Here is a 24,490-nt window from a genome sequence, read left to right on the forward strand (position 1 = left end):
ACTGTGATTTCTGAGAGAAGGAAGCAAAGTGAGTGTGATATTATTCAGCTTTCTAAACTAGAGGTAATTTCTAGAACATGGCACAGGGCTGGGGAACTCAGGCAGAGCCCAGATATACTGATGACTCAAGAAGACAAAGACAGAAGTTCAGGGAATACAAAGAAGTGCAGAGCTTGAATTCACATAGCAGAGTACTTGAAGCAGGAAGTACATAGAAATTGTTATGGGGATCTCCTTGACTCTTTGGCTGAATACCAATATGCCTGTGATGTTAGGTAGGAAACCTTCTAGGAAGAAAACAATTACCAGGAGCTCAAAGCTAAACAATTCCCAGAAGTCACTCAGGGCCAAGAATAATTAAACTTTGCATCAAGCAGATTGGAGAGACCTTGTTAAATATCAATGACATTTGGTAAAAAGCCATAATAACCTACTTTTAAGTGGGACCCGATTAGTCCTAGAGTCAAGGCTTCCTTATAACTATCCCCAAAAGAGCTTAAAAAGCTTTAAAGGTTTAAACTGGTGCCAAAGTGTAACAGGGTACAGGGCATGGGTCATGTGAGGGTGGGGGGAGCCCCACCATCACCCCCAAGTTCTGCAGGGGGTAGGAAGGGGGCCAGAGGGATGCCCACAGAGTGGCAAATGCAGCATTTAAGAAATATTGCATAAGAAAGGCAGGTTAACAGCCTGTGCTGTCCTGAAAGGAAGGTCTTAGTAGCTGCAGAATTGTATACGTGACTGTAAGAACATGTAGTGACTCTTGACACAGCCAGGGGGGAAGCTCACCCAGTGTCTGTGGGAGCGATGGCTGGGGTGGTGGAGGGAGGGGGTAGATGCCCTCCCTGAATACCTGTGCGTTGCTGGGGTCTGTTGTCCTGACTAGAGATGGTAGCTGAAAAAAGGTCAAAGACACTGGGGAGCTGACAAAAATGGTGGACACTAACGTGCCACAGGAAGAGCTAGATGTTAGATTATGCAGGAAATTCTGAGCTGAGCATTGAAAATTGGAGCAGAAGTTCTGAAGGTCAGTCAGCCACAAGGTCTGCAGAGGTCAGACATGAGGGCTGCAAAAAGGTCTGTGAAGAAGGCTGCCACGGGCTCAGGAGGTCTGCTTGGAAGTCTGCCTGTAGAAGATGGGGCAGGGCTGGCGGTGCTGCAGGGACCTGCCTAGCCAATCACACAGAGACATGAGAAATGCCAGGAGCTGGACTGTGGCTGGGAATGCTAAACTATAGACCTGCTTGTCTGAAAGATGGTACCTCTAAGTGGTGTATTCTGAAACTGGACCGATTTGGCAGAGGGAGGGAGGACAGTTTGTTTTGGGGGTGTTTTTAAAGGAAGCAGGACTTAACAGCAGAAGTTTGCCATTATTTGAAATCTGTATAATCTTTAAATAAACAATGCCTTTCCTTTGTCACCAAACTCTTGCCTTGTAGTTCTCTTGCCTTCTTGGCAGTGGGCAATTGAACCCCATGGCTATTTCAGAACACCATTAACTGGTTCTGTAACAAAAGTAACTTAACTGACTCCATTGACTACTAGAACAAAATCTACCCTTCTTTTAAAGTAAGACAATGTAAATAACTAAATAAAATTATTTTTAAAAAATAAAGTAAGACAATGTGACTCATCCCTCAAAAACAGTATTCACAAGGTCTGGCATCCAGTGAAAAGTACTGGATATATGAAGGAACAGGAAACTGCAACCTATAACCAGGAGAAAAAAGAAAAATTAGTCAGTAGAAGCAGACCCAGAGGTGACAGAGATGATAGAATTAGCAGACAAGGACAGCTATTATTAATATGCTCCACATGCTCCAGGATATAAAGGAAAGCATGGATATAATGAGAGAAATTGATGATAAAAGAACCAGCTGAAATTTCTAGAGAAGAAAAATGCATCATTTGTAAACAAAAGTGCTCAATGCTAATTGAGTCATTTTAGAATTAGTGTTATTCAATCAATAAACACTTGGTTTAGTGTTTAGTGTGTGCAAGCCACAGTGCCAGGTGCTGTGAGAAGTATATTTTCCATTCTCCTTCCTTCTTCCTTCCTCTCTTCCTCCCTCCCTTCCTCCCTATCAAGGGAGGAAGAGAATAAACTCATGGATTATTTTAATTAATGGACTATAATCAGTTACTCTCATTATTTTATTTCTCAAATTGTCCCATATTTGGCTAGTGGGAACTTATTCAAGTTGACCCCTGTGTCTTTCAATGGGTCTTTTTAACTTTTTTTGATGACTTCTATACAGTACTAAGATATGTTTCAGGTTGATTTTATACTTTTTCTGTTATAACATTGGAATCTGCAATTTTTCTAAGTAGTCCTGATTCCGTTTTGGGGGGAATGGTATTTACAAAGCAGTATCTGGGGTTGTACACAATAAGCAGTATCTAAATGCTTATTACATGGGTTGGATTGTTGCTAGGCCCTCTCCACCACAGAGATAGTATATGTTTATACACCAAATACACATATGATGTGTACACATGTTATATACAAATCTATATATCTATATCTATTGGTATATCCATACATTAAAAGCTTGTGTTCATAATAATATCTCCCATTCTAGCCTAAAACCACAGGATCTGTTCTAGACTTTCTTTTCTTTCTTTCCCTCCCTCCCTCCTCCCTTCCTGCCTTCCTTCCTTCCTTTTCATAACCCTTTTCTCCAGTAGTAAGAAAACTTGGCTTCCCTTTCCCACAATATATTACTTATTTGCTCAGTCTTAGAATACATGTGAAGTAATTTTGAAATTGCTAACTAGTACCACTATGAAAAATAAACATACTAATTAGAGTATAATATTTGTTTAGACTTATTTTGGCTTTACTAAGGCTGAAGTTTACATGGTCAAAATACTAATTCCAAAGTTAATTAGGATTCCTTCCCCATCTTATGGTTCTTTATTAATTTCATATGCTTTAAGGCTTTGACAACTACTGATCAATGACTCATTAGAAACAGATGCCTTAGCACCAAACCTACTTAATTCTTCAAGGAGGGCCTAGGAGTTTGTTTTTTAACAAGTCTCTGGGTGATTCTTATGATGAGACGGGCCTGGGACACTAATCTGGTCTTCGAAATTATTTGGGATTGGCAAAGTAGGCTTTTTGGATAACATTCATGTGGATTGCTAGTCTGAAATTTAACATAAATGACTTGATTAAATTATATGCAAAGCTGATACTGAATTTTCCAATTCCTGTTCATTGGTGTGTCCACTATGTTTTACTCTAAGTTATGTCACAATCAGAAATTGGATGGCACCAATTTGGTGTTATTTTATAGTATTTAATATAAATCTTTGTTTATAGAAGTTTTAATATATTCATAGAACAGTATTTTGGAAACAAATCATTTGAATAAAGTTCAGAGGACAGAATGTGCTCTCTATAAATCACTGTGGCTACCGAAAGTGGAATTTCACTACTAAATACATACATATATATAGATATATGTAAATTCTGAGTGGAAAATTGGGCCAAATGATGAAATTTGCAAATAAGCCAAATTTAAAATTTATGTGATAAAAATTTTTTTTTACTGTTTGCACTTTCAAGTAAAGTGAGGTTAAAAAGAAGTGCTGAGTGTGTATGTGCACCTATGTACACTGACAAGGCATAAAATATTTTGCTGTATAAAAATTTTTCAAGAAATTTAGTAATTCTTAAGTTTGGTTGTTTGAAGCCAGTGTATCTCTTTTTTAAAAAAAATACTGGTTATCATTTTAATCCTTATAGTTTACAATGACCAAGTATTTAGAGTATAATTTGATATTTATAAATACTTAAAAACTTTAAAAAGTCTTTTTGAAGGTAAAGGAGTTTTTGTGCAGACTTTGGCAAGTAACAAAGCTGTTATTTTCCAGGTTGCACACAAACGTGGAAAAATTTCTGCTCTCTCCCTCTTTTCTTTTTTTTTTAGATTTATACTTATTCATTTTTACAGAGAGGGGAAGGGAAGGAGAAAGAGAGGGTGAAAAACATCAATGTGTGGTTGCCTTTTGCATGCCCCATGCTGGGGACCTGGCCCACAACCCAGGCATGTGCCCCGACTGGGAATTGAACCTGCAACCCTTTGGTTCACAGTCTGGTGCTCAATCCACTGAGCCACACCAGCCAGGAACTTGTGCTCTCTTAAATATCAAAGATAATTACAATTTTCCTCTGGATAAATTAACATATAATAATTATTTTATTCTCTAATGTTCTGATTTATAGAAATATTAACACAACTCAGATGAAAGATTCTTTAACTGTGGCCCCTAAAGTCTTCATTAATCCTCTAAATAAATGACAGTAGCAATAAAAATTTTATCTTGTAATAGTAAGGGATCTTGGGTGTAATGAAATGAGCACTGAAGATGGAAACGTAAGACTTCATGTGAATTTCAGGTCTACCGTCTCTCTGAGCCTCAGTTTCTTACCTATTAAGTAGGTGATGCTAGTTCCCCCATAAGGTGGCTTGAAACATTGTAATAGATATCTATCCTTAAGATGTTGTGTAAGTAATAAAAATGTTGTAAAATGAAAGTTGATATATTTCATGTGATTTCTCTGTTTTTGCATCCTTTGCCCATCCAGTGCCCACCAGGAAAGAGTACCAAGTATTTTGGCCTATAGCCGGTATTAAAAACTTATTTTCCTTAAAGGACCAGGTAGTAAATGATTTAGATTGTGTAGGCCATAACCTTGCACTACAGTTAATATGTAAACAAATGAGCATGACCCTGTTTGTGGACACTAAAATTTGAATTTCAAGTCATTTTCATCCATCACAGAACAGTTTTCTTTTTTCCCCCTTTTTTAAAAGAACATATGAAAATGTAAGAAGCCTTTCTTAGCTCATAGGCTGTACAAAAAACAGGTATGTTTGGCTTAAGGGCTGTAGTTTGGTGGCTGTTGCTTACAACATCCTTAAATTAGTTTTAGATTGATTCTTACGGATTCACGATAGGGTTGTCTGTTGGGGTGGTTTGGGAAATTTCTGAATAGAGGTGCTCTTAAGAAAAGACAAGTTATAAATTCACAGTAATATATAATGTAGTTATATATAGTCATTATAAGCAATGAATATTTGCCATGTAGTTTACTTTATTTGAATATGTTGAAATAATAGAGAAAATAAAGATTGATTGAACAGAACACATGACAGTGAAGTGTTAGAAAACCAGTTACTCTAATTGGCAGTCAGCTCCCCTCTACCGCATCTGCCATATTTGGAAAAGGACAGCATGGGCAAGACCGCCTGAGTCAGAGGGTATCATTTTAACTGTTTTTGTTTTCTTTTAAATACCACTAGAATTTCCTGTCTTTTAAAATATTAGTCAAGAATGTGTGTCTTGTTTCCTGTTCAGTTCTTTTATTTTTTATTTTTTTGGCCTTAAAATTTGGTAGTACTTCAGTCAAAGATTCTGACACAAAATACCACAATTTATTTATCTTGTTCCATACATTTTTGGATAAAAGCTTTTTATTTTAATACGTGAAAAACACATAAAAGCCATGCATGTCATGATATTTTTTTAAAAATTGAATTATTGGTTTTGTATAAAGATTTACAAAACATCAAAAATGAGAAGTCATCCCACCTCTGATTAAAAACAGTATTTTATGTGTGTATAGCACTTCAAGTTTTCAGAAATACTTTCATGTAATTTTCTTTGATTTTTACATCAACCTTGAAAAGATAGATGGTGCAGCCTTTTCTTTGTTTTATTGCTGATGGAAGCTGAGGCTCACAACATACTCCTACATGGCTATGGTCTATGGCTCAATCAGCAAATGGATGAACTTGAGTTTAAGTCTCAGTGTTTAGTGTGCTTTTTACCACAGTATTACTCCTTACACAGTGTCTAGTAGTAGTAGACTGCTTTGTACATTAAAATGTCTGTGAATGTTGTTTCCTGTTCACACTGAGCCATGCTGGTCAGGGCCTCATTTTCATTCTTATATCTTCTACAGTGAACGAACTGTTGACATCTTTGTGTATTTTTTTTAAGCTTTTATTTACTTACTTTTAGAGAGAGGGGAAGGGAAGGAGAAAGAAAGAGAGAGAAACATCAATATGTGAGAAATACACCGAATGCTGCCTTTCACACGCCCCCAACTCGGGGAGGGGCCTGCAAACCAGGCATGTGCCCCGACTGGGAATCAAACCCGGGACCTTTTGGTTCACAGTCCAGTGCTCCATCCACTGAGCCACACCGGCCTGGGCTTTGCCTGTTTTTAAATTGGATTGTTAATTTTAGTGTTACTGAGTTTTGAGCATTCTTTATATCTTCTTGGACAAGTGCTTTATTGGGTAGATGACAGGCAAAACAGTCTCTCAATCTATGGCTTGTCTTTTTGTATTTTCATAATGCCTTTCAAAGAACAGAAGTTTTCAGTCTTGATAGAAGTCGCTTTATCAATTTAATTTTTATGAATCATGCTTTTGGTGTTGAGACTGACACATTTTTATCCAATTCAAGGTCACAAAATTTTTTCCCATGTTCTATTCTGGAAGTTTCATAGCTTTAGGTTTTACGTTTGAATTGGTGATCTATTTTCAATTAATTGTGGATCTGGTGTTGGGTATGGATCGAAGGGTTTTTTTCCCCCTGGAATATAGGTATCCCATTGTTCCAGCACAATTCATTGAAACAATTACCCTTTCTCCACAGAACTGCTTTTTTTTTTTTTTTACTTTTGTAGAAAATTGGTCGTCCACGTAGGTGTTGGCCTCCATTCTGTTCCGGTAATCTGTTTTTCTATCTTTACACTAACACTCCATTGACTTGATTGTTGTAGCTTACTAGCTATAACTTGTATTATTATTTTAGTGGATGCTTTTTTGGTTTATAATATAGGTCTTTAGCTTACTGTAGTCTGATGTTATACCTCCAAGGGATATTGCACACTTCACTGCACACCAACACATGTCCTCTTTCCCCAGGCTTGGTGCTGACATCATTCATTTAACTTTCTACTTATGTTACAAACCCCACATTACATGGTAATACTTTTTGTTTTGTATGGTCAGTAAATACTTATCCTTTTAGTTAAATTTTATTTTTTGTGTGTAGGACCAGACTTTCATCTTCTATCGTTCATTTTCTTTTTTCCTGAAGGAATTTCTTTAGCATGTTTTATAATGTAGGTCTCATGGTGATGAATTCTTTCAGTTTTGGTATATCTAAACAAAGGCTTTTATTTCATGCTTATTTTGAAAGATACTCAGACTGGGCATACGATTTTAGGGTAGCATTTTTTCTTACCTTGTAGTATTTCCCCATTGCTTGACTTACCTTCTTGCTTGTATTATTTCTGATGGCTAACCTGCTTTAACCCTTATCTTTTTTCCCCGGATATAACCTACCTTTTTTGCCTTTGCCCTTTAAGCTGGGTGTCCAGAATAGGTTATCTCAATTTGGGTTTCATATCCTACATTTTAAACATACCCAGTACCTTCACATCTATATTAACATGTGGCTCTTCCTTTCACAAAGGTCTGATGTGTTAGAAGAGTCACCGTCGGACCCTGAGACAGGCGGTTTTCAGCCCGTTCCATGCAACTGCAGCGCTCAAGGAGGTTGTGAATGCCGCGTGTCTGTGCCAGCAGCCAAACTCAATGCCACTCTTCTTATGTACTTAAGAATCTCATTGGCTGGAATAGTGTTTCAGTCACCTCTCATGTCAGTCCAACCCATGAATATCGGTAAGTTGTGCCTAAGAAATATCACAGATCTGAAACATCAGTCGTACAAATGCGTTGAAGCCCGATTACGAATTCTGTCACTAGCGTGTCTCACTTTGACCAGTGCTGAGTGATGGCACAATAAATGTAGGGCCAGGGAGTACCGAGAGCAGCTTCTGGAAGGACTTACCAGTAGTACTGTTGTTTTTGCAGCTGGAACTTGAATTCTTTCTTGAAAACAGATTGATTTCTTTAAATTCTGGATCTGTCTAATGGATATGATTGTTCGGTTATTACTTTTTTTTTTATCTCAGATAACTATAAAAATAATTAGAAGTTTTTGTTTGCTGGAATTTATTTTTTCAAAACATAGTTTTTAGAGGCTCATGATTTGGGAGCTGGGAAAAACAGTGGTGAATGATACAAAGTTCTTGCCTCATGGAGCAGGGATAAATAATGCTGCACCGAGGTAAACAAACACATAAACAAGGAGTAATTTGCTATACAAATTTGATCACAAGAAAAACTGAAATAATAGGTAATACCCCATATTTTTAGTGCAAAGATACCCCCTAATTTATTTTTGATGAACTTGAATATACCAGTACAAATGTGACTAACATAAGTAAATGTTAACTTAAACTATTCAACTTACTCAGTTTTGTTTACATGTTAAATTATATATTATATACAATACATGTAATTTAACAGTGTAACTATTTTCTAGTCATATTTCCTTAAGTAATTATATACAAGCTCTTTATATGCATCTTTGCATCATTGTTTTGACATCATTTGAGCGACTTTTCTGATACATTTTCCCTCCACTTTCTAAGTTATTGGGGATATATCATGTTTTGAATCTGCATATGACATTATATGGTAACATGAGGACTTTCAAATAATTTGTCCACCAGGGGTGTATTTATGATCTCACAGCATAATTACAATGATACATAAGGAATTCAGTCATGAAGATAACTTTATTAAATATTATTGTCTCTTTTTAAAACCAGTTCTATGAGATGATTTTTCAGAAACATTTGGAGCCAGCTAGAATTGAATTGTTTTTTTAAAACAAGGAGAAAGGGCTATGAGAGACTATATAAAAACTTTAAAAATAATTTTGTCTTCCTTTAGGGATAACTTTGGGGATTTTTCCACATATTTGGGTGTATATGATAATGTCCAAAAATCATGTCATGAAAGAAGTGGCAGGTGGTGATGGAGACTGTTAGGCATGGGGATTATTATTTCAGCTGAAGAGGTGACAGAAAGTCTCTTTAAGGACATAGAATTTGAGCTGATGAAGAAGAGATAGCCATACAAAAATCCAGAGCAAAAGGTACTCCAAACAGGAAGGATAGCACTCACTAAACCCTTGAAATAGAATGAGCTTGGTCGTTGGTGGAACCAAAGAGAAAGCCATTGTGCTTGGAGTGAATGAGATAGAATATTTGGATATGTGGTCAGAGCTGTCTGTGTTCAGATCATATCACAGGCCACAGTTACAGAGTTTGGGTTTGATTCTAGTGCAATCAGGAAGCTTTCGAATCAGGAGAGCCATATGGCCAGGTGTGTGCAGGTGTGGGGGGGCATATTTGCATATTTAAAATTTACTCTGTATGCGGAGAAATAAATAGATGGGAAAGAGGTATTGAATGATTGCAGGAGTGGAAGCAGAACACCCAGCCAAGCCACTGTTGGAGTTGTCCAGCGGGCGTAGGGTTAAGCCAGTGGAGAATTGAAATAATGATCCGACTTGGGATCTATTTGGGAATATGGTGCAGACTGAAGCTTCTAGGGGATTGGGTATGGAGCGTGAAGAATAGAGAGGACTCATGGATAACACTTAGGCTTGGACCTGAGCATGCCGGTGAAGGGTGGTACCAGATACTGAGATGGGGCACTTTGGGGAGGATTAGGTGTCTGATACATTATGTTTGAGATAGAAACCTGAGAAATGTTGAGTAGACCGTAGGATATATGAGCTGAGAGTTCAGAGGAGAGAGCTATTTGGGTGTCTCTATCATACAGGTGTTTATGGGATTGTATATGGTTTATATTTTATGATTTAGAGTCGTGTCTTGTTTTGTTTTGTTTTGTTTTTGGTCATGGAACCCCGTGAATGTTACCTGTTTTTTTAGACTTTAATGTTTAACTGTGCCTTCTTTAAAGTAAATACAACTTGCAGTATGTTGCATAAAGTAAAAACTGTTAATTTTGACTCAAGGAAAAGAGAAAAATTACATCCAAATTTCTAAAAAGATAGAATATAAAAATATTTGTGCCATTTTATTTCTTGAAAATAAAACTCAAATTAGTAAATGTTCAGTATAATGATTATTTTCTGTTAATTGTAAAAACCTTGAAACAAATGCACAAAGAAGAAAAATGCATCATCTGTTTTCTATCATGTTGGCATTTTTCCTGTTTTTGGTACATATATATGTTTTTTTACTTAATTATAACAAATCAGGAATTCAATACAGATGTTTAATAAACTTTTAAAACTAGCAATATTAAACATTTTCAATAGTCTTATCTAATATGATTTTTAATAGCTATATAGATTACCCATATAAGGATGAACCATAAATTTATTCAATTCTTTATTGTAATATGTTTACATTGTTTCTGCAAATAATTTAAAGGTTCTGTTATATGTTTAAAACATAACAGAGTCATAACAACACATTATATACATGGATGTATAACCCCACATATTATATATGAAAATGCATATCATACATAAACACACATGTATACATATGAACTCAGAAATCAGTTACCAGGGTAGAGAGCCCATTAGGCTGAGAAACTCCATCCCCATTTCTGGTGGCAAGGTCTGCTCATTCTGTGTTTATTACATGCAAAATATGCATGCTGTGAGTTATTTCAATAGGTGTATCTGGGTTGTTCTAATTTAAAGTTAAGGAAATTTTCTGACTTTTGCATGCATATTCACATTAATTTGCATGCAGATTTTAGGCATTTTTCAAATAGGGCTCTGCAAAATGCTTTCTTTCTTGTTATCCACCAAAACAAGTGAGTGGATGTAGTGGAGGGGAGGCTTCATAAGTCTGGGAAATGCCAAGTTGAATAAAGTGAAGACAACTTCTTTAACAGCAGGAATTCACATTTATCAAAATAATTTTATTTACTAATTTATAGTTTTTGTCACTTAGGAAGAAGGAAATGAGATTGCTATGATAAGATATAAAAGAGTAGATCCAATATTTTGGTTACGTAATTGGCTATTGAATAAGGTCACTTTTTAAGTAGTTGAAAGAATGGGATGTGCTAAAAATTCAATTTGACTTCATTTAATAGTTATCATAAAAATTCCTTGACTTAAAAGTGTTCTTTTCTTTTTTTTTTTTAAAGTGAAGCCAGATCCACCATCAGGTTTGCATATGGAAATCACAGACAGTGGTAACTTAAAGATTTTTTGGTCCAGTTCAACACTGGTACCTTTTCAACTTCAATATCAAGTGAAATATTCAGAGAATTCTACAACAAGTGTGAGAGAAGTAAGTAAATACAAGGAAAAGTTGAGACACAACTAAAGTAAAGGTGAGACCCATCCAGGTCCCATAGAAAGTGCCGTCTGCATATCAAATGTGCCCACTCCTCGTAGAACAGACTCAGTTATAACTTTATATTCTACCACTGGCTTTCATTTAAGATCAGCATAGGAAGTTACCATATCAACAGCATTTCTGCCTCTTCTGTAAAATGCTTTTAGAAAAATCATTTGATGGTACTCAGTGTTGCTTATATATGGATCCATGTTATATATTGAGGAACATGACAAATTCCTTCCAGAATTTAGTGACAGAGAAAGTTCCTCCTCCAAAAAAGTTTATGTATATTAGATTGATTTCTCTCTCTCCTCTTCCCTGTTCTGTCTCCCATCTCTCCTCTCTTCCTCTCATTTATATACACACACAGACACACAGTTAAATGGCTACAGGAAGTTCAGTGACACAAACTTGAATTCATTTATAATTTTTTCACCTACAATCTTTGATTTCCAATTTTACATTTAATCCTTTTCAAAAAATTGCTCAACATACTTGATACCATGCAGTGCAATGCATGCATTTGTACTGTCAGTTGCATCAAATCCTTTTTTCATTCTTTCAGTAAGTATTTATTGAGCACCTGCTAGATATCAAGAACGGTTCTGCTTGCCTCAGGTTACATTGGGATAGTAGACCAAAATAAGAGTTCGCGAGTGCTGGTGAAAGATGGTGGGTATTAAATAGAGATAGGGAAATATCTCATTGAGAAGGTAACATTTGAGAAAGGATTTCAAGGAGATGGTGATGTGAATATCTGGGGGAATTGGATTCCAAATAGAGAAAAAAGCCATTCAGAGGCTCTAAGCTGGATGGTGGCCAGGGGAGTGAGTGAGGGTAAGAGAAGTAGTGGGAATCAAAGAGAGGTAGGGGAGAGTGATACAGCTTCCTTCTGTTGCATGTGGCTGTCCAGTTTTCCCAATACCAACAATTTTTTAAAGTATATATTATTGATTATACTATTACAATTGTCCCAATTTTTTTCTCCCCTTTACCCCCTCTGCCCTGAACTTACTCCCCCAATCATGTTCCCCCCCATTAGTTCATGTCCTTGAGTCATACATATAAGTTCTTTGGCTTCTCCATTTCCTATACTATTCTTAACCTTGCCCTGTCTATTTTGTGCCTACCGATTATGCTTCTTATTTCCTGTATTTTTTTCACCCATCCTTCCCCCACCACCTCCCTGCTGATAATCCTCCATGTGATCTCCATTTCTGTGATTCTGCTTTTTGTTCTAGTTGTTTGCTTAGGTTTTATTTTAGATTCAGTTACTGATATTTGTGAGTTTGTTGTCGCTTTACTGTTCATGCTTTTGATCTTCTTTTTCTTAGATAAGTCCCCTTAAGATGTCATATAACAAGGGTTTGGTGATAATGAACTCCTTTAACTTTACCATATTTGGGAAGCACTTTATCTGCCCTTCTATTCTAAATGATAGCTTTGCTGGATAACGTAATCTAGGTTGTTGGACCTTGCTTTTCATGACTTTGCATAGGTTTCTTTTGAGAATCAGCTGATAGTCTTCTGCACTTCTTTTTAGGCGACTCTCTCCTTTTCTCTCACTGCTTTTAAGATTCTCTCCTTATCTTTAATCATGGGTAATTTAATTATGGTGTGTCTTGATGTGTTTCTTCTTGGATCCAATTTCTTTGAGACCCTCTGAGCTCCCTGGACTTGCACGTCTATTTCCTTCCCCAGAATGGGGAAGTTTTCCTTCATTATCTTATCTTTTCTTTTTTTTTTTTTAAGCCCACAATCTTTATTTTTAAAAAGGTTTTATTATTTTATTTTTAGAAAGTGAGGAGGGAGGAAGGAAGACAGGGAGAGAAATATCAATCTGTGGTTGCCTCTCATGCACCCCCTACTGGAGACTGGGCCTGCAACTCAGGCATGTGCCCTGACTGGGAATCAAACCATTGACTGTTTGCTTCACAGTCTGATGCTCAATCTACTGAGCCACATCAGCCAGGTCCCTTTATTATTTCTTCAAATAAGATTTTAATTTCTTGCTCTTTCTTTTCTCATTCTAGCATCTCTGTGATTCAGATGCTGGAATGTTTAAAGCTGTCCCAGAGGTTCCTAAGCCTCTCCTCATTTTTTAACTACTTTTTTCTTCATTCTGTTCTTATTGAGTGTTTATTTTTTTCCTTCTGTTACAAATTGTTGATTTGGGTCCTGGTTTTCTTCCCTGCACTGTTGGTTCCCTGTATATTTTCCTTTATTCACTTTGTACAGCCTTCATTTCTTATTTTATTTTGCATCTGTACCCAACCATTTCTGCGAGAATCCTGATTACCAGTGTTTTGAACTTTGAATCTTATAGGTTGTCTATCTCCGTGTCGTTTAGTTCTTATTTTGGAGTTTTGATCTGTTCTTTCATTTGGGCCATATTTCTTTGTTTCAGCACACCTGTTATGGCACGTCTGTTACCTAAGGTGTGGAGCCTTAGGTATCAGCCAGGGGAGGGCAACCCACTTTGCTACGTTGTGGTGCTGTGTGTGGGGGCGGGGAACAATGCTGGTTGCTTGGCTCTCGCCCCACTTTTGTCACTTCCCTCACTTCCCACAAGCAGATTGTGCCCTTTCAGGTGCTGATTCCTGGGCGGGTGGGTTTGTGTATGTTCTAGGATCCCATGGGCCCCTCCAATAACTCTCCTATGAGCCTGGGAGTTTCTCCCACCACCTTAACCCTCATAGGTTTTTACAGCCTGAGGTTTTGAGGCTTTAGATTCCTGCACTGGAACCCTGGGTTGTGTGGTCTGTCTCACTCCCCAGTTGTCCCTCCTGGCTTATCCACATGTGAATGTGGGATTTTCTGGTCCACGAATTGTCGCCTTACCTGTTGCCATCTGCCAGCTGCTTCCTTGCTGCCCCAGCTTCCCTTCTCCACCCTTCCTGCCAGTCTAGATAAATGTTTCCTCTTTAACTCCTTGGTTGTTGGTTTTCCATACAGTTCAGTTTTCTGGCAGTTCTGGTTGTTTTTTTTGTTTTTAAAATGGTTGTTATCCTTTTTTTTAAATTGCCATAAATCTGTTATTTTATTTTTACTGGAAAATTTCATGGAAGAATAATAACTAAAGCACACAAATAAGCATAAGCTCAATGAATTTTTACAAACAGAGCAAATATGTATATACATAGCAAATAGAGCATGTATCCAAGAAATGTGTATCCTTCATTTGATTATGCAAGGATGTGAAATGTAGCCACCTACACCTCCATCTTGCCTGGAAACTTAACACCATTCAATGTTATTAACCAATGTTACCTCAATAAAAATCCATCAATCCCTCAATCAGTCTGCAGTAAAAACAAAGAGGGGTAGGGGAAGAGAAAGAGGAGGTTGTAAAGAACCTCATGGGCCATGCAAGGACTTGGGCAGTTTGTGAAACTAATTGTTAGGTAACTTAGAGGCAAATACCTGTTTTTTAAATTTTAAAAAATTTTTTAGACCTGGGCCCTGGCTGGTGTAGCTCAGTGGACTGAGCGCAGGTCTGCGAACCAGAGGATCGCGGTTCAATTCCTGGTCAGGGCACATGTCTGGGTTGCAGGCCAGTTCCCTGCAGGCCAGTTCCCAGCAGGGGATGCACTAGAGGCAACCATACATTGATGTTTCTCTCCTCCTCTCCTTCCCTTCCCCTCTAAAGATAAATAAATAAATATTTAAAAAAATTTTTTTTAGACCTGAGCTAACTTTTTAATTCTTTGTTTTCATAAAGAATAGGGTGGGAATCCTTAATGTTGTATGAAAAAACGGAATTAAGGATTCCCTGGGCATCAGCTCTATGATCTGTAAAATGGAGAAAATAGGATTTTAAATATTGTAAGTGGTCTGATATTATTGCAGGAGTAGCCAGCCTGTGGCCCCAGGGCCACATGCAGTCCAGGATGGCTATGAATGTGGCCCAACACAAAATCATAAATTTACTTAAAACATTATGAGATTTTTTCTTTTGTGATTATACGTCACAATGTATTTACTGTGTGGCCCAAGACAACTCTTCTTGTTCCAGTGTGGCCGGGAGATGACAAAATGTCGGAGACCCCTGGATGGGTTCCTAATGCTTTTCACCATTTTCATTCTGTGGTGCCCCACAGTCTAAGTGGCAGGCGAGTTCACTAGTTGTGAAGAATATTAGTAGAGCCATGGCTGGTGTGGTTGAATTGGTTGGAGCATTGTCTCATACACCAAAAGGTTGGGGGTTCGATTCCTGGTCAGGGCACATGCCTAAACTGTGGGTTTGATTCCTGGTTGGGGTGCATATGGGAGGCAACCAGCTGATTTTTCTTCCTCATGTTGATATTTCTTTCTCTCTCTCCATTCTTCTTTCTAAAATCAATACACATGTTAAATTAAAAAATTATTTGCTAAGTAGTTCTTTGCTGGTGTTTTTTAAATGCAGAGTGAGGTTTCTTAAATATTTTACCTCTACTTTGTAAACTGTATTTTGATTCACTGTAATTTATCATCAGGCTCAGACTCTTAAAAATCATTTGTGTCCTTCTTTTGTGCTGCTTTCCACTAGGAAAGTTTACAGCTTTCTGTTCACAGTTTTCTACCATGTACTTCATTGCAGTTGTCAGTAGTAGCTTGACACTTTCCACCAACATTAGCTGTAGAGGTCTATCCAGAAAAAGTCTATCCATTTTTAATCCAAAGAGAACAGTTTGTACCACATTGCTGTAACTTGGAAGTCAAGAAGAATGGACTGGAATGCGCGTGTGTGAACAATGAGGACTTCACTGTACTAGTTAGTGGGGGTGGTAGACCTCATTGAGTGAGGACATGTACTGTGTGGCCATCACATTCAAAATGACTAAGTGAGGAAAGCAATGAATCTGCATCAGATTTTGCATTAAGCTTGAACATTCCTCCATGGAGACTATTCAGATGATTCAGAAGGCTGCAACTATGGGCAACTAGAGATTGGCAGCTTCATCATGACAGTGCACCCACTTATGCATCTCATCTTGTGCAGAGTTTTTGGCAAAACATCAAATCACCTAGGTGCCTCAACTCCCCTACAGCCCAGATTTGGAGCCCTGCAACTTCTGTTTTTTCTCAAAACTAAATCACCTTTGAAAAGGAAGAGAGTTCAGACCGTCAGTGAGATTCAGGAAAATCTGAATGGGTGTCTGATGGCAATTGGGAGAACTGCGTGAGGTCTCAAGGTGCCTACTTTGAAGGGGACTGATTGGTCATTGTCCTATGCACAATGTTTCTTGTATCTAATATCTTCTTCAGTACATGTCTCTGTTTATATTACATGTTTGGATAACTTCTGGACAGACCTCATATATCTCAAAATTTGAAAAGTCAATATTCATTATCATCCAGTTAAAAATATTTATTATTATTGTGGTGATTCTTTTCTTGGACTCACAGGCTATGTAAAATTTTGTTGTCTAATGTGCCAACCTTTGTTATTTGGTTATTGATTTATGTTTAATTCCATTGTGGCCAGCTAACTACTCTGTAAGATTTTAATACTTACAAATTTGTTGAGACTTGCTTGTGATTAATTTGGTAAAGGGTTCATATTGAATTGATGCTCTGGTATTTTCACATAATGTTTAACAGGCCTATGAGATTGTCTCAGCTACATCTCTGCTAACGGACAGTGTGCTTCCTGGGTCTTCATATGAGGCTCAGGTGAGGAGCAAGAGACTGGATGGCCCAGGAATCTGGAGTGACTGGAGCACCCCCGTTATTTTTACCACACAAGGTAGGTTTTGTAATGTTACCTTCTATTAAAAAAGAAATATGATTTTTGAAGTTGTTTTTGGAATATGATAAGACTCTTAATCTTTGTGGTACTAAAACAAGAAAGGAACACAATATTAATTTTTTACTTAAATTTCAAAAAGTTAATTTGCTAGTGAACTTGCGTAAGAACTCCCAGGTTTGTGTGCATCCAGAATAATACCTTGTTGAATTGCTTTCTTATTCAAAAGATAGAATTAGTATAAAAGTTTCAAATTCACAAATTCAGAATACCACTTATATTTATGCATCAGATATATTATTTGATGAAAACTCCAAATATTAAAATTTTATTTGAATATTACAAATTATGTACTAAAATAACATTTTCATTTCAGATGCTTGATTTGGAGAGTTTTCATATTTTTAAAGTTATATTTAACATCATAAAAACTGTTAGCTTGTTCATGACTTCTTTTACATAGAGGCCCATGAATCTTAGTGTAGTTTTATTTATTTAGAATGAATTTGCATACCTGATTCATCATTTCCAAATACTTTGGATTTATTTACTTATTTTTTTAGACAGAGGTTATGTGATATATGGCTGCCATAGCAAACAGAAGGCTGATTGTGAGCACCTTTACAGCTACCACAGTAAATGAAGAACTACCTATTCCTAATCAGGAAATTACTGATGCTCGGAAAATGAATTGGCTAAGTTCTTTTGCTTTGGCTGCTGAGAAGGCGTGGACTTGTAGAGGAAAATCTAGGACCTTGCCAGAATTTACAGAGTCCAGGGATATTGCATTGAGGTTATGCTGCGTGCTAAAACAATTTTAGACATGCTGAGTTCTTGTAATACCTTTATTAACTGCATTCTTGTTGCTGCCAAGGAAGAGGATAGATAATGGATAATGTCTACATTTTACATGGCCGTCTTAGAATAGGTTAGGGAATATATTTCCCCATAAAAAATTAGGTAATCTGCTCTAAGGATTAAAAAATCAATTTTCATTTTAAATAAGCACATTTTAAAATAGCATTTAAATGTTCTAAAATATATTCTTTTCAGTGATTCATTAATAATTATCAGTAGAATTTCTTTTAATAAAATTCTTTAGTGTAGATGCTGCAAAGGTATTGCTACTTGGCCATGAGAAGAAAATTATTATTGTTTTATATTTTTACAAATTAAACATTATATAGATCTCATGGGAAAATAAAAAATATATATGTTATTTTAAAAATTAGATAGTCAACATTTACCACAGACTTTAACCTTATTTCTCCATTAAACCTTAATTGTATGCATTCAATTCTGAAATGAAAAATTTGAGTTTTCGTTAGCTTTAAAATGAAAAGCTTCAGCTTAATTTTTCAAAGTTCACTCGTACTCTTTTAAAAATGGATTATTCGGAAACTTGTGCAGCAGTTCAGTAATACGGTGTGGAGCACACTGGAGGCAGGTCAACCATCTCTCAGGTCAGTGCCAGGTACTTGTGCGCACTCAGTAATGCACCAGAGAGGCTCGAACGCCTCCCCGCACTCGCTGATGACTCTAATGGACTGGCTTCGGTCCAGTCACTTCGTGCTGCTGAGTTTTTCCTTGTTTATGTTTAACTGTAGATGTACAAAATGCCAATGTCTTACATGGATTGTAAATATAAAGAAATTGGAGTTTAGCATGGTATTATAGAAAAGTTAATAACCAATTAAATGTTTTCAGTTTTGTTTTTGAGGCTAATCCAGATGTTGTGTAAGAAAACCAATATTTATATTTTATCAGCAGAAATGGGTTGCCTTAATTCGTACAACCAAAACATGCTGATTTTATAATCACTCTGGCAGAAGTAATTTCCCCCTATGTTAACAGTGTTGACTTTTATTCTCTCTCTAATTAAAAAATGTAGACAAACTATGTTTCCAACAATAAGGAACTGAAAAAGAAGTATGGAATAGTGTATAGTCATTAAAAATAATATTTGGAAAAGTATTGGTTCTCCTTGTCTTCAACCACGGGAGACTGTTAATAAATAACTCAAAACGATACTCCAGACCTGCTTTGCTATTTAGTAAATTATTAATTTTATATTTCCTAAATAGTTTTCCTATTTAATGTTTATTTTTGTACTGTCTCTGCTGATTTGAAATTTTATGTCTCATATGTTCTAATGAGACAATAGCAACCACCTTTGGTGGGGGTGGATTTTATCTTAAAGTGATTTAAGAACTCATCTTAAGATGCGTTGATTCTTAAAGCAAAATCTGGAAGACGTGTCCTTGTGGAATTAGCCTATATTTCACTTCGTTAATTTTCTACCTATCACTTAGTAAGTGACCATTAGAATAATGGTCTAAGTAAGACATTTTAGAATAAAAGTGTCTCTATGTTTAGGAAATACTGATGATATTTGTGGAAGGTCAAGTATTTGTGAATGAGCATGCTTAGGATGCTAGGTAACTGTACACAAACAGGTAGTTACATTTATGCAGTCCTTTGGTACACTCCTTTTATTTTTGGCAGTGTGATTCTGAATGCTTTGTGAATCCTTCTTACAATGTTAATTGTTCACGTGATGTTTTCCTGCCGTCTGATTTGCTACCTTTCTTCCCTTGTTACAGATGTCTTATACTTTCCACCCAAAATTCTGACAAGTGTTGGGTCTAATGTTTCCTTTCACTGCATCTACAAAAATGGAAACAAGGTCCTTCCCTCAAAAAAGATTGTTTGGTGGATGAATTTAGCTGAGAAAATTCCTGAAAGCCAGTATGACGTTGTGGGGGACCACGTTAGCAGAGTTACCCTTCCCAGTGTGAATGCCACCAGACCTCGAGGCAAGTTCACCTACGACGCAGTGTACTGCTGCAGCGAGCAGGAGTGCCACCATCGCTACGCTGAGCTGTACGTGCTCGGTAAGCAGCCCGAGGTCTTCACTTTGTTCCGCAAAATGCATTTATCTTCTGGACCCCATAGTGCAGTCCCGTTGAAGAAGTATCTGAGGGAATTTTATTTTCATTCAGTGTTTTTGTTGTTTTTGCTATACATTAATATTTTATATGTTTTAAATAGATGTCAATATCAATATATTATGTGAAACTGATGGGTACTTAACTAAAATGACCTGCAGATGGTCAGCCAATGCGATCCAGTCACTCGTGGGGAGTACTTTGCAGTTGAGGTATCGTAGGTATGTATTATTTTTGCTATTTTTATTTTTCTGTAGATATGGTGAGGTAAAAAATTTCCTGTAGAAATATTGCTACTGCAGTATTCTTGTAGATTTCCTTCTTGAAAGAGGAAGGTAGAATATACTTAATTAGGGAACAGTAAGTGCTACTTTGGCCATTGTGATGTCATATTAAGAGCAAAAATAGTGGCAGAAGGGGTATTTCAAGGAAGAGGAGAAATGCTTTGTATGTTTTGAGGTGGGGTATAGATAGGGACTCATCTACACCACACCTCAGGGGGTTATAAGACAATATTTTCTTCTCTGAGAAGAATGATATATTTGACTACATGATTCATATACAAATCAAGAATTATTTAAAAATTTTTATTGATTTGAACTGAAAAATATTAGGACACTCTAATGCTGTAGTTTACTATCAACTATGTTTTTAGTTTGTCATGGAATTTAATCTGTATTGAAAGCATAAGAAATTTACTTTCCTTCCCATCTTAGAGTTGCTCATTACTACTTTTGATCTTAAAGTTGTATTTCTTAAGTATAATATTAGCTAAGTTTTCTAAGTGTTATACATTCTATCTCTGATTGGGTCATTATCTTCTTGTTAGAGCAATGCACTGAATTTCACTTGCATTCCCACTTAGTGCATAATGAAATATTTAATAAGGGTTACTGTCTGCTTTTATGGATAGACAAGATTATGATGCAGTTGGGAATTCAAACGTACCCGTTTAGAAGAACGTCTGTTTTCCGATGGAGAAAAACTGTACCTTTTAAACAGCAAAGCAGAATTCTCGAATGTCTTGCTGCTTTCATCAGTGTTGTATATTAATTGGCTGTTTTCATATCTTTCAAGGAAAAGCCTTTACTGTCCTGATGTTCCAACTATTCATCCCACCTCTGAAGCCAAAGACTGCCATGTGCAGGGAGATGGTTTCTATGAGTGCGTATTTCAGCCCATCTTTTTGTTGTCCGGCTACACAATGTGGATAAGGGTCAATCACTCTTTGGGTTCACTTGACTCTCCTCCAACCTGTGTCGTTCCTGACTCCATGGGTATGTGACACTTTGTTGTCCGTCTTTATTTTCATTAGAAGATTAGGATTTAGGTTGATTGAGGGTAATTGTTATATTTCACTGTATTCTGATCATCTTAGATTTAAATTTTTCCCTGTTCACAGTGGATGAGAAGACAATCAACCGTAGAAAGTTTTACCATTTTGATTTCATTTTAAATTGTATATAGCACAGTTTTTTAGCAATAGGTATAATTTCAGTGTACTATTTGATGAATTATATCGGTCACTGGGAATGAAATCCAACAACATTCTGAATAGGGCACTACTTTGTATTTCTACCCCTCCCCCTGCCTGGGTACTTATGGAAACATTTGATGTTTTTAAATCTCAAAATTTAATTTAGGTATCCTGATGGTTTTTATAATCTGAATAGTAATAACCCAAGGCTTTAATTTATGAGGCTGTTTAGGGAGCATGATTCAAAATAGCTAAAGGCAAGTGAAAAAGAAAAAAATACACAAGGAATGATGACATCCATCATGAACTTTTAAATACTCTTTTAAAAAGACATTTTGATTTCAAAGAATTAAGAGAGCCCTGTGAAAAATGGATATATCCCTCTGGTATTACTGTGGAATCTTTGAGAAATAACCCATTGGTGATTGTGCAGCAGAGGTAAAACAATATGTTTTAGTGCTATATACTATTTTGGGGGGAAATCATGCCAAAAATTACTATTTGATTTACTGTGCTTTCAAATAATTAGTACATATCAGAATTAAAACCTGCATTTTGTTAAATATAAGAAGCACACCTAATGTTTAGATTTTTTTTAACATAAATGTCCCAATTAATCAACACACATACACTCAATTTAGTTTGGTTCCATGTTAAGTGATTTTACCATGGGCAGTACCTATTTAGTACTAAATATCCTAGGATAGCAAAGAACCCCGTACCTCCCCATTCCACAAACATGAACAGATGCACTGTCACATGTAGTATGTAACAAGTGCAACATGGACTCAGTTCTATACCTGAATAGCATGGATGTTACTCTTTTCAGTACTTAAATAAGGAGTTTAAACTGGGATTATGATGCCTAGTTAGTACTAGAAGACAATATGGAGATTATACTTTGGGATCCAAATGCTGGCTCTACTTATTACTAGCTTTATAAACTTGGGCTGTCCAGATAAGGGCTCTGTGACTGTTTTGTGACCCAGTAAATGTAGCCACCTCCTCATACTTCTCAGTGTATTGTGGAGACCACATCAACATTGTACGTCCAAGCATCTTTTCTGTAAGCTGGATAGTCATGAAGTATATTCATATGATATCCATTTGATTCAGTCAAGTACAATTACAGATTTAATATCTTTGGGTCTCTCACACATTCATTCTGTACTTCCTTTCCTGGGGAGAAATGATCTCTTTAAGAGGTGAAGTATATGTCATTTTACAAGTTGGTGAAGAATGCCTTCTTGGTATATGAAGAATTGAACAATCAAGAGAAACTGTGTACTGATGACAAAGTTTAGTTGTTTTGGTCATTGACAATTTATAGTATTATTGTCGATGAAGTGCGGTGCTTTAGAGGCTCCTTCTATTGTGTGTTGGCTTGGATTTTTGGTTCCCAAATACATTAAGTTTATATATTTTTTTTAAAAAAGTTCTTCCTATTCTAGTCATATATAATCTAGCCCCTCCATTTCTGCCTCTTAAAAGCCTGTTTTTCTTAGATTTTAGAGAACAAAGTCTTCACTCTGCGAGACTACCTCTGACCTTGACCCACAAATAGTTACTAGTATATAGTAGGAGAAGAGTTTGAAAATCACACATGTGGAAATGGATATAGCACCATGATTTTGTTTTTGTTTGGCTTGAATTAAAGCTGTACATGGAATAGTTTGCTACTGATGTTTATCATGTGTTCCGTCTGGTATCTTCTGCATGCAGAGCCAAAGGCTCAATTTCTAACCTAGTTTTACTATAAAGTTGCAGAGTGACATGGACTGCCTTTCTATTTGCAGAATAATCCCTTTCTTGTTTATTACATAAAGTTGTAGGCCATCAAATGAGATAAGGAATGTGAAATTTTTCAAAAAGAGATACTGCTTTATAAATGTAAGGCAGTGATTTTCAACCATTGTGCCACAAGAATTTGTAAAACATGCAACAGCTGGCTATTTGGTTAGGATCATGGATCTCTTTTCCCTTAGATTGTCAAACAACAACAAAAAAAATGACAACAGCCAACTCAACAATAGCTGTCTGGTGTGAATGAATCGAATTATACCTATTTGTGTCAGATTGGCAAAAAATAATGTGTTTTTCGGTGTGCCACAAAGTTTTAGCAATTAGTTTCCATGAGATGAAAAAGGTTGAAAATTGCTGATAGAAGGTATGGAGATTATAACATCATAGTAATGTCTTTTAAACATTATACTGTTACACATACTGTTTAAAAATTTCCAGTGAAACCACTGCCTCCATCCGATGTGAAAGCAGAAATTACTGTAAAAACTGGATTACTGAAAATATCTTGGAAAAAGCCAACTTTCCCAGAGAACAGTCTTCAATTTCAGATTCGTTATGGTTTAAATGGAAAAGAAATACAATGGAAGGTAACTTTGATCTAGAAATTTCTTCAGCTTACTTTACTAAATGTTATTTCTTATAATTTTAAAGAACTTTATTGCATAAAATTATTTTGCTGGCATAAGATTTATTTATTTAGTATATCCTCTCTATTCTGTAGCTATTTTTATTAAAGTGGTATAAAGTTAAGCCTTTAAAGGAGTAAAATTTCCTCCAATCTATTATTTCCCAAAGTGATTTTTTGTAGAACATTTGTTCTATAAAATATTCCTTAAGAAAAACTTGCGCGGCTAAGTAAGTTTAGGAAACCCTGTATCACTGTACGTCCCTACTGTAGAGTCACAGTTTATTCAAGGTTGTAAGAGGCCCTGCATGAAAGAAACATTCGTGACTTTATTTCCTGCTATGTTTCTCAAATTCATTTCACCAAGAAACCCTCATTTCCTCTAACATCTAATAATATTCTTTAGTACAGATGTGGTCAATGGAACACATTTTGGAAGAAGCTGCTTTTATCAAACAACCAGAATCATACTCATAGTTGGGACTATTTACCTGCTTCTTGAGGAGACTGAGTATCAGAGGTTCTCTACAAGGCAGGCCTGATTAAGTACTAGGTTAAAATTCCTAAGAGCAAGTGAACCAGTCCAAATCTGGTTACTAGAAGGAAACAACAAGATAACCAAGACAATCCTTAGATC

At 36.4% G+C, this 24,490-nt stretch overlaps 1 protein-coding gene across 5 annotated transcripts in view; it reads left to right on the forward strand.

The window, feature by feature from the left end:
* The window catches only part of LEPR (leptin receptor), an 89,400-nt gene that overhangs the window by 42,113 nt on the left and 22,797 nt on the right, over positions 1–24,490 (forward strand). For all 5 annotated transcript variants that reach the window (XM_053655400.1, XM_053655397.1, XM_053655396.1 and 2 more), the window contains 7 exons: positions 7,501–7,709; positions 11,076–11,221; positions 16,856–17,000; positions 19,604–19,894; positions 20,052–20,169; positions 21,026–21,225; positions 23,667–23,815. In XM_053655400.1, coding sequence (XP_053511375.1) covers positions 7,501–7,709; positions 11,076–11,221; positions 16,856–17,000; positions 19,604–19,894; positions 20,052–20,169; positions 21,026–21,225; positions 23,667–23,815 — 1,258 coding nt within the window. The remainder of the gene's footprint in view (positions 1–7,500; positions 7,710–11,075; positions 11,222–16,855; positions 17,001–19,603; positions 19,895–20,051; positions 20,170–21,025; positions 21,226–23,666; positions 23,816–24,490) is intronic.

The sequence above is a fragment of the Artibeus jamaicensis genome, unplaced genomic scaffold, assembly GCF_021234435.1.
Source record: "Artibeus jamaicensis isolate MK-2021 breed Jamaican fruit bat unplaced genomic scaffold, CSHL_Jam_final scaffold_1019, whole genome shotgun sequence".
NCBI classification, from domain to species: Eukaryota; Metazoa; Chordata; class Mammalia; order Chiroptera; family Phyllostomidae; genus Artibeus; species Artibeus jamaicensis.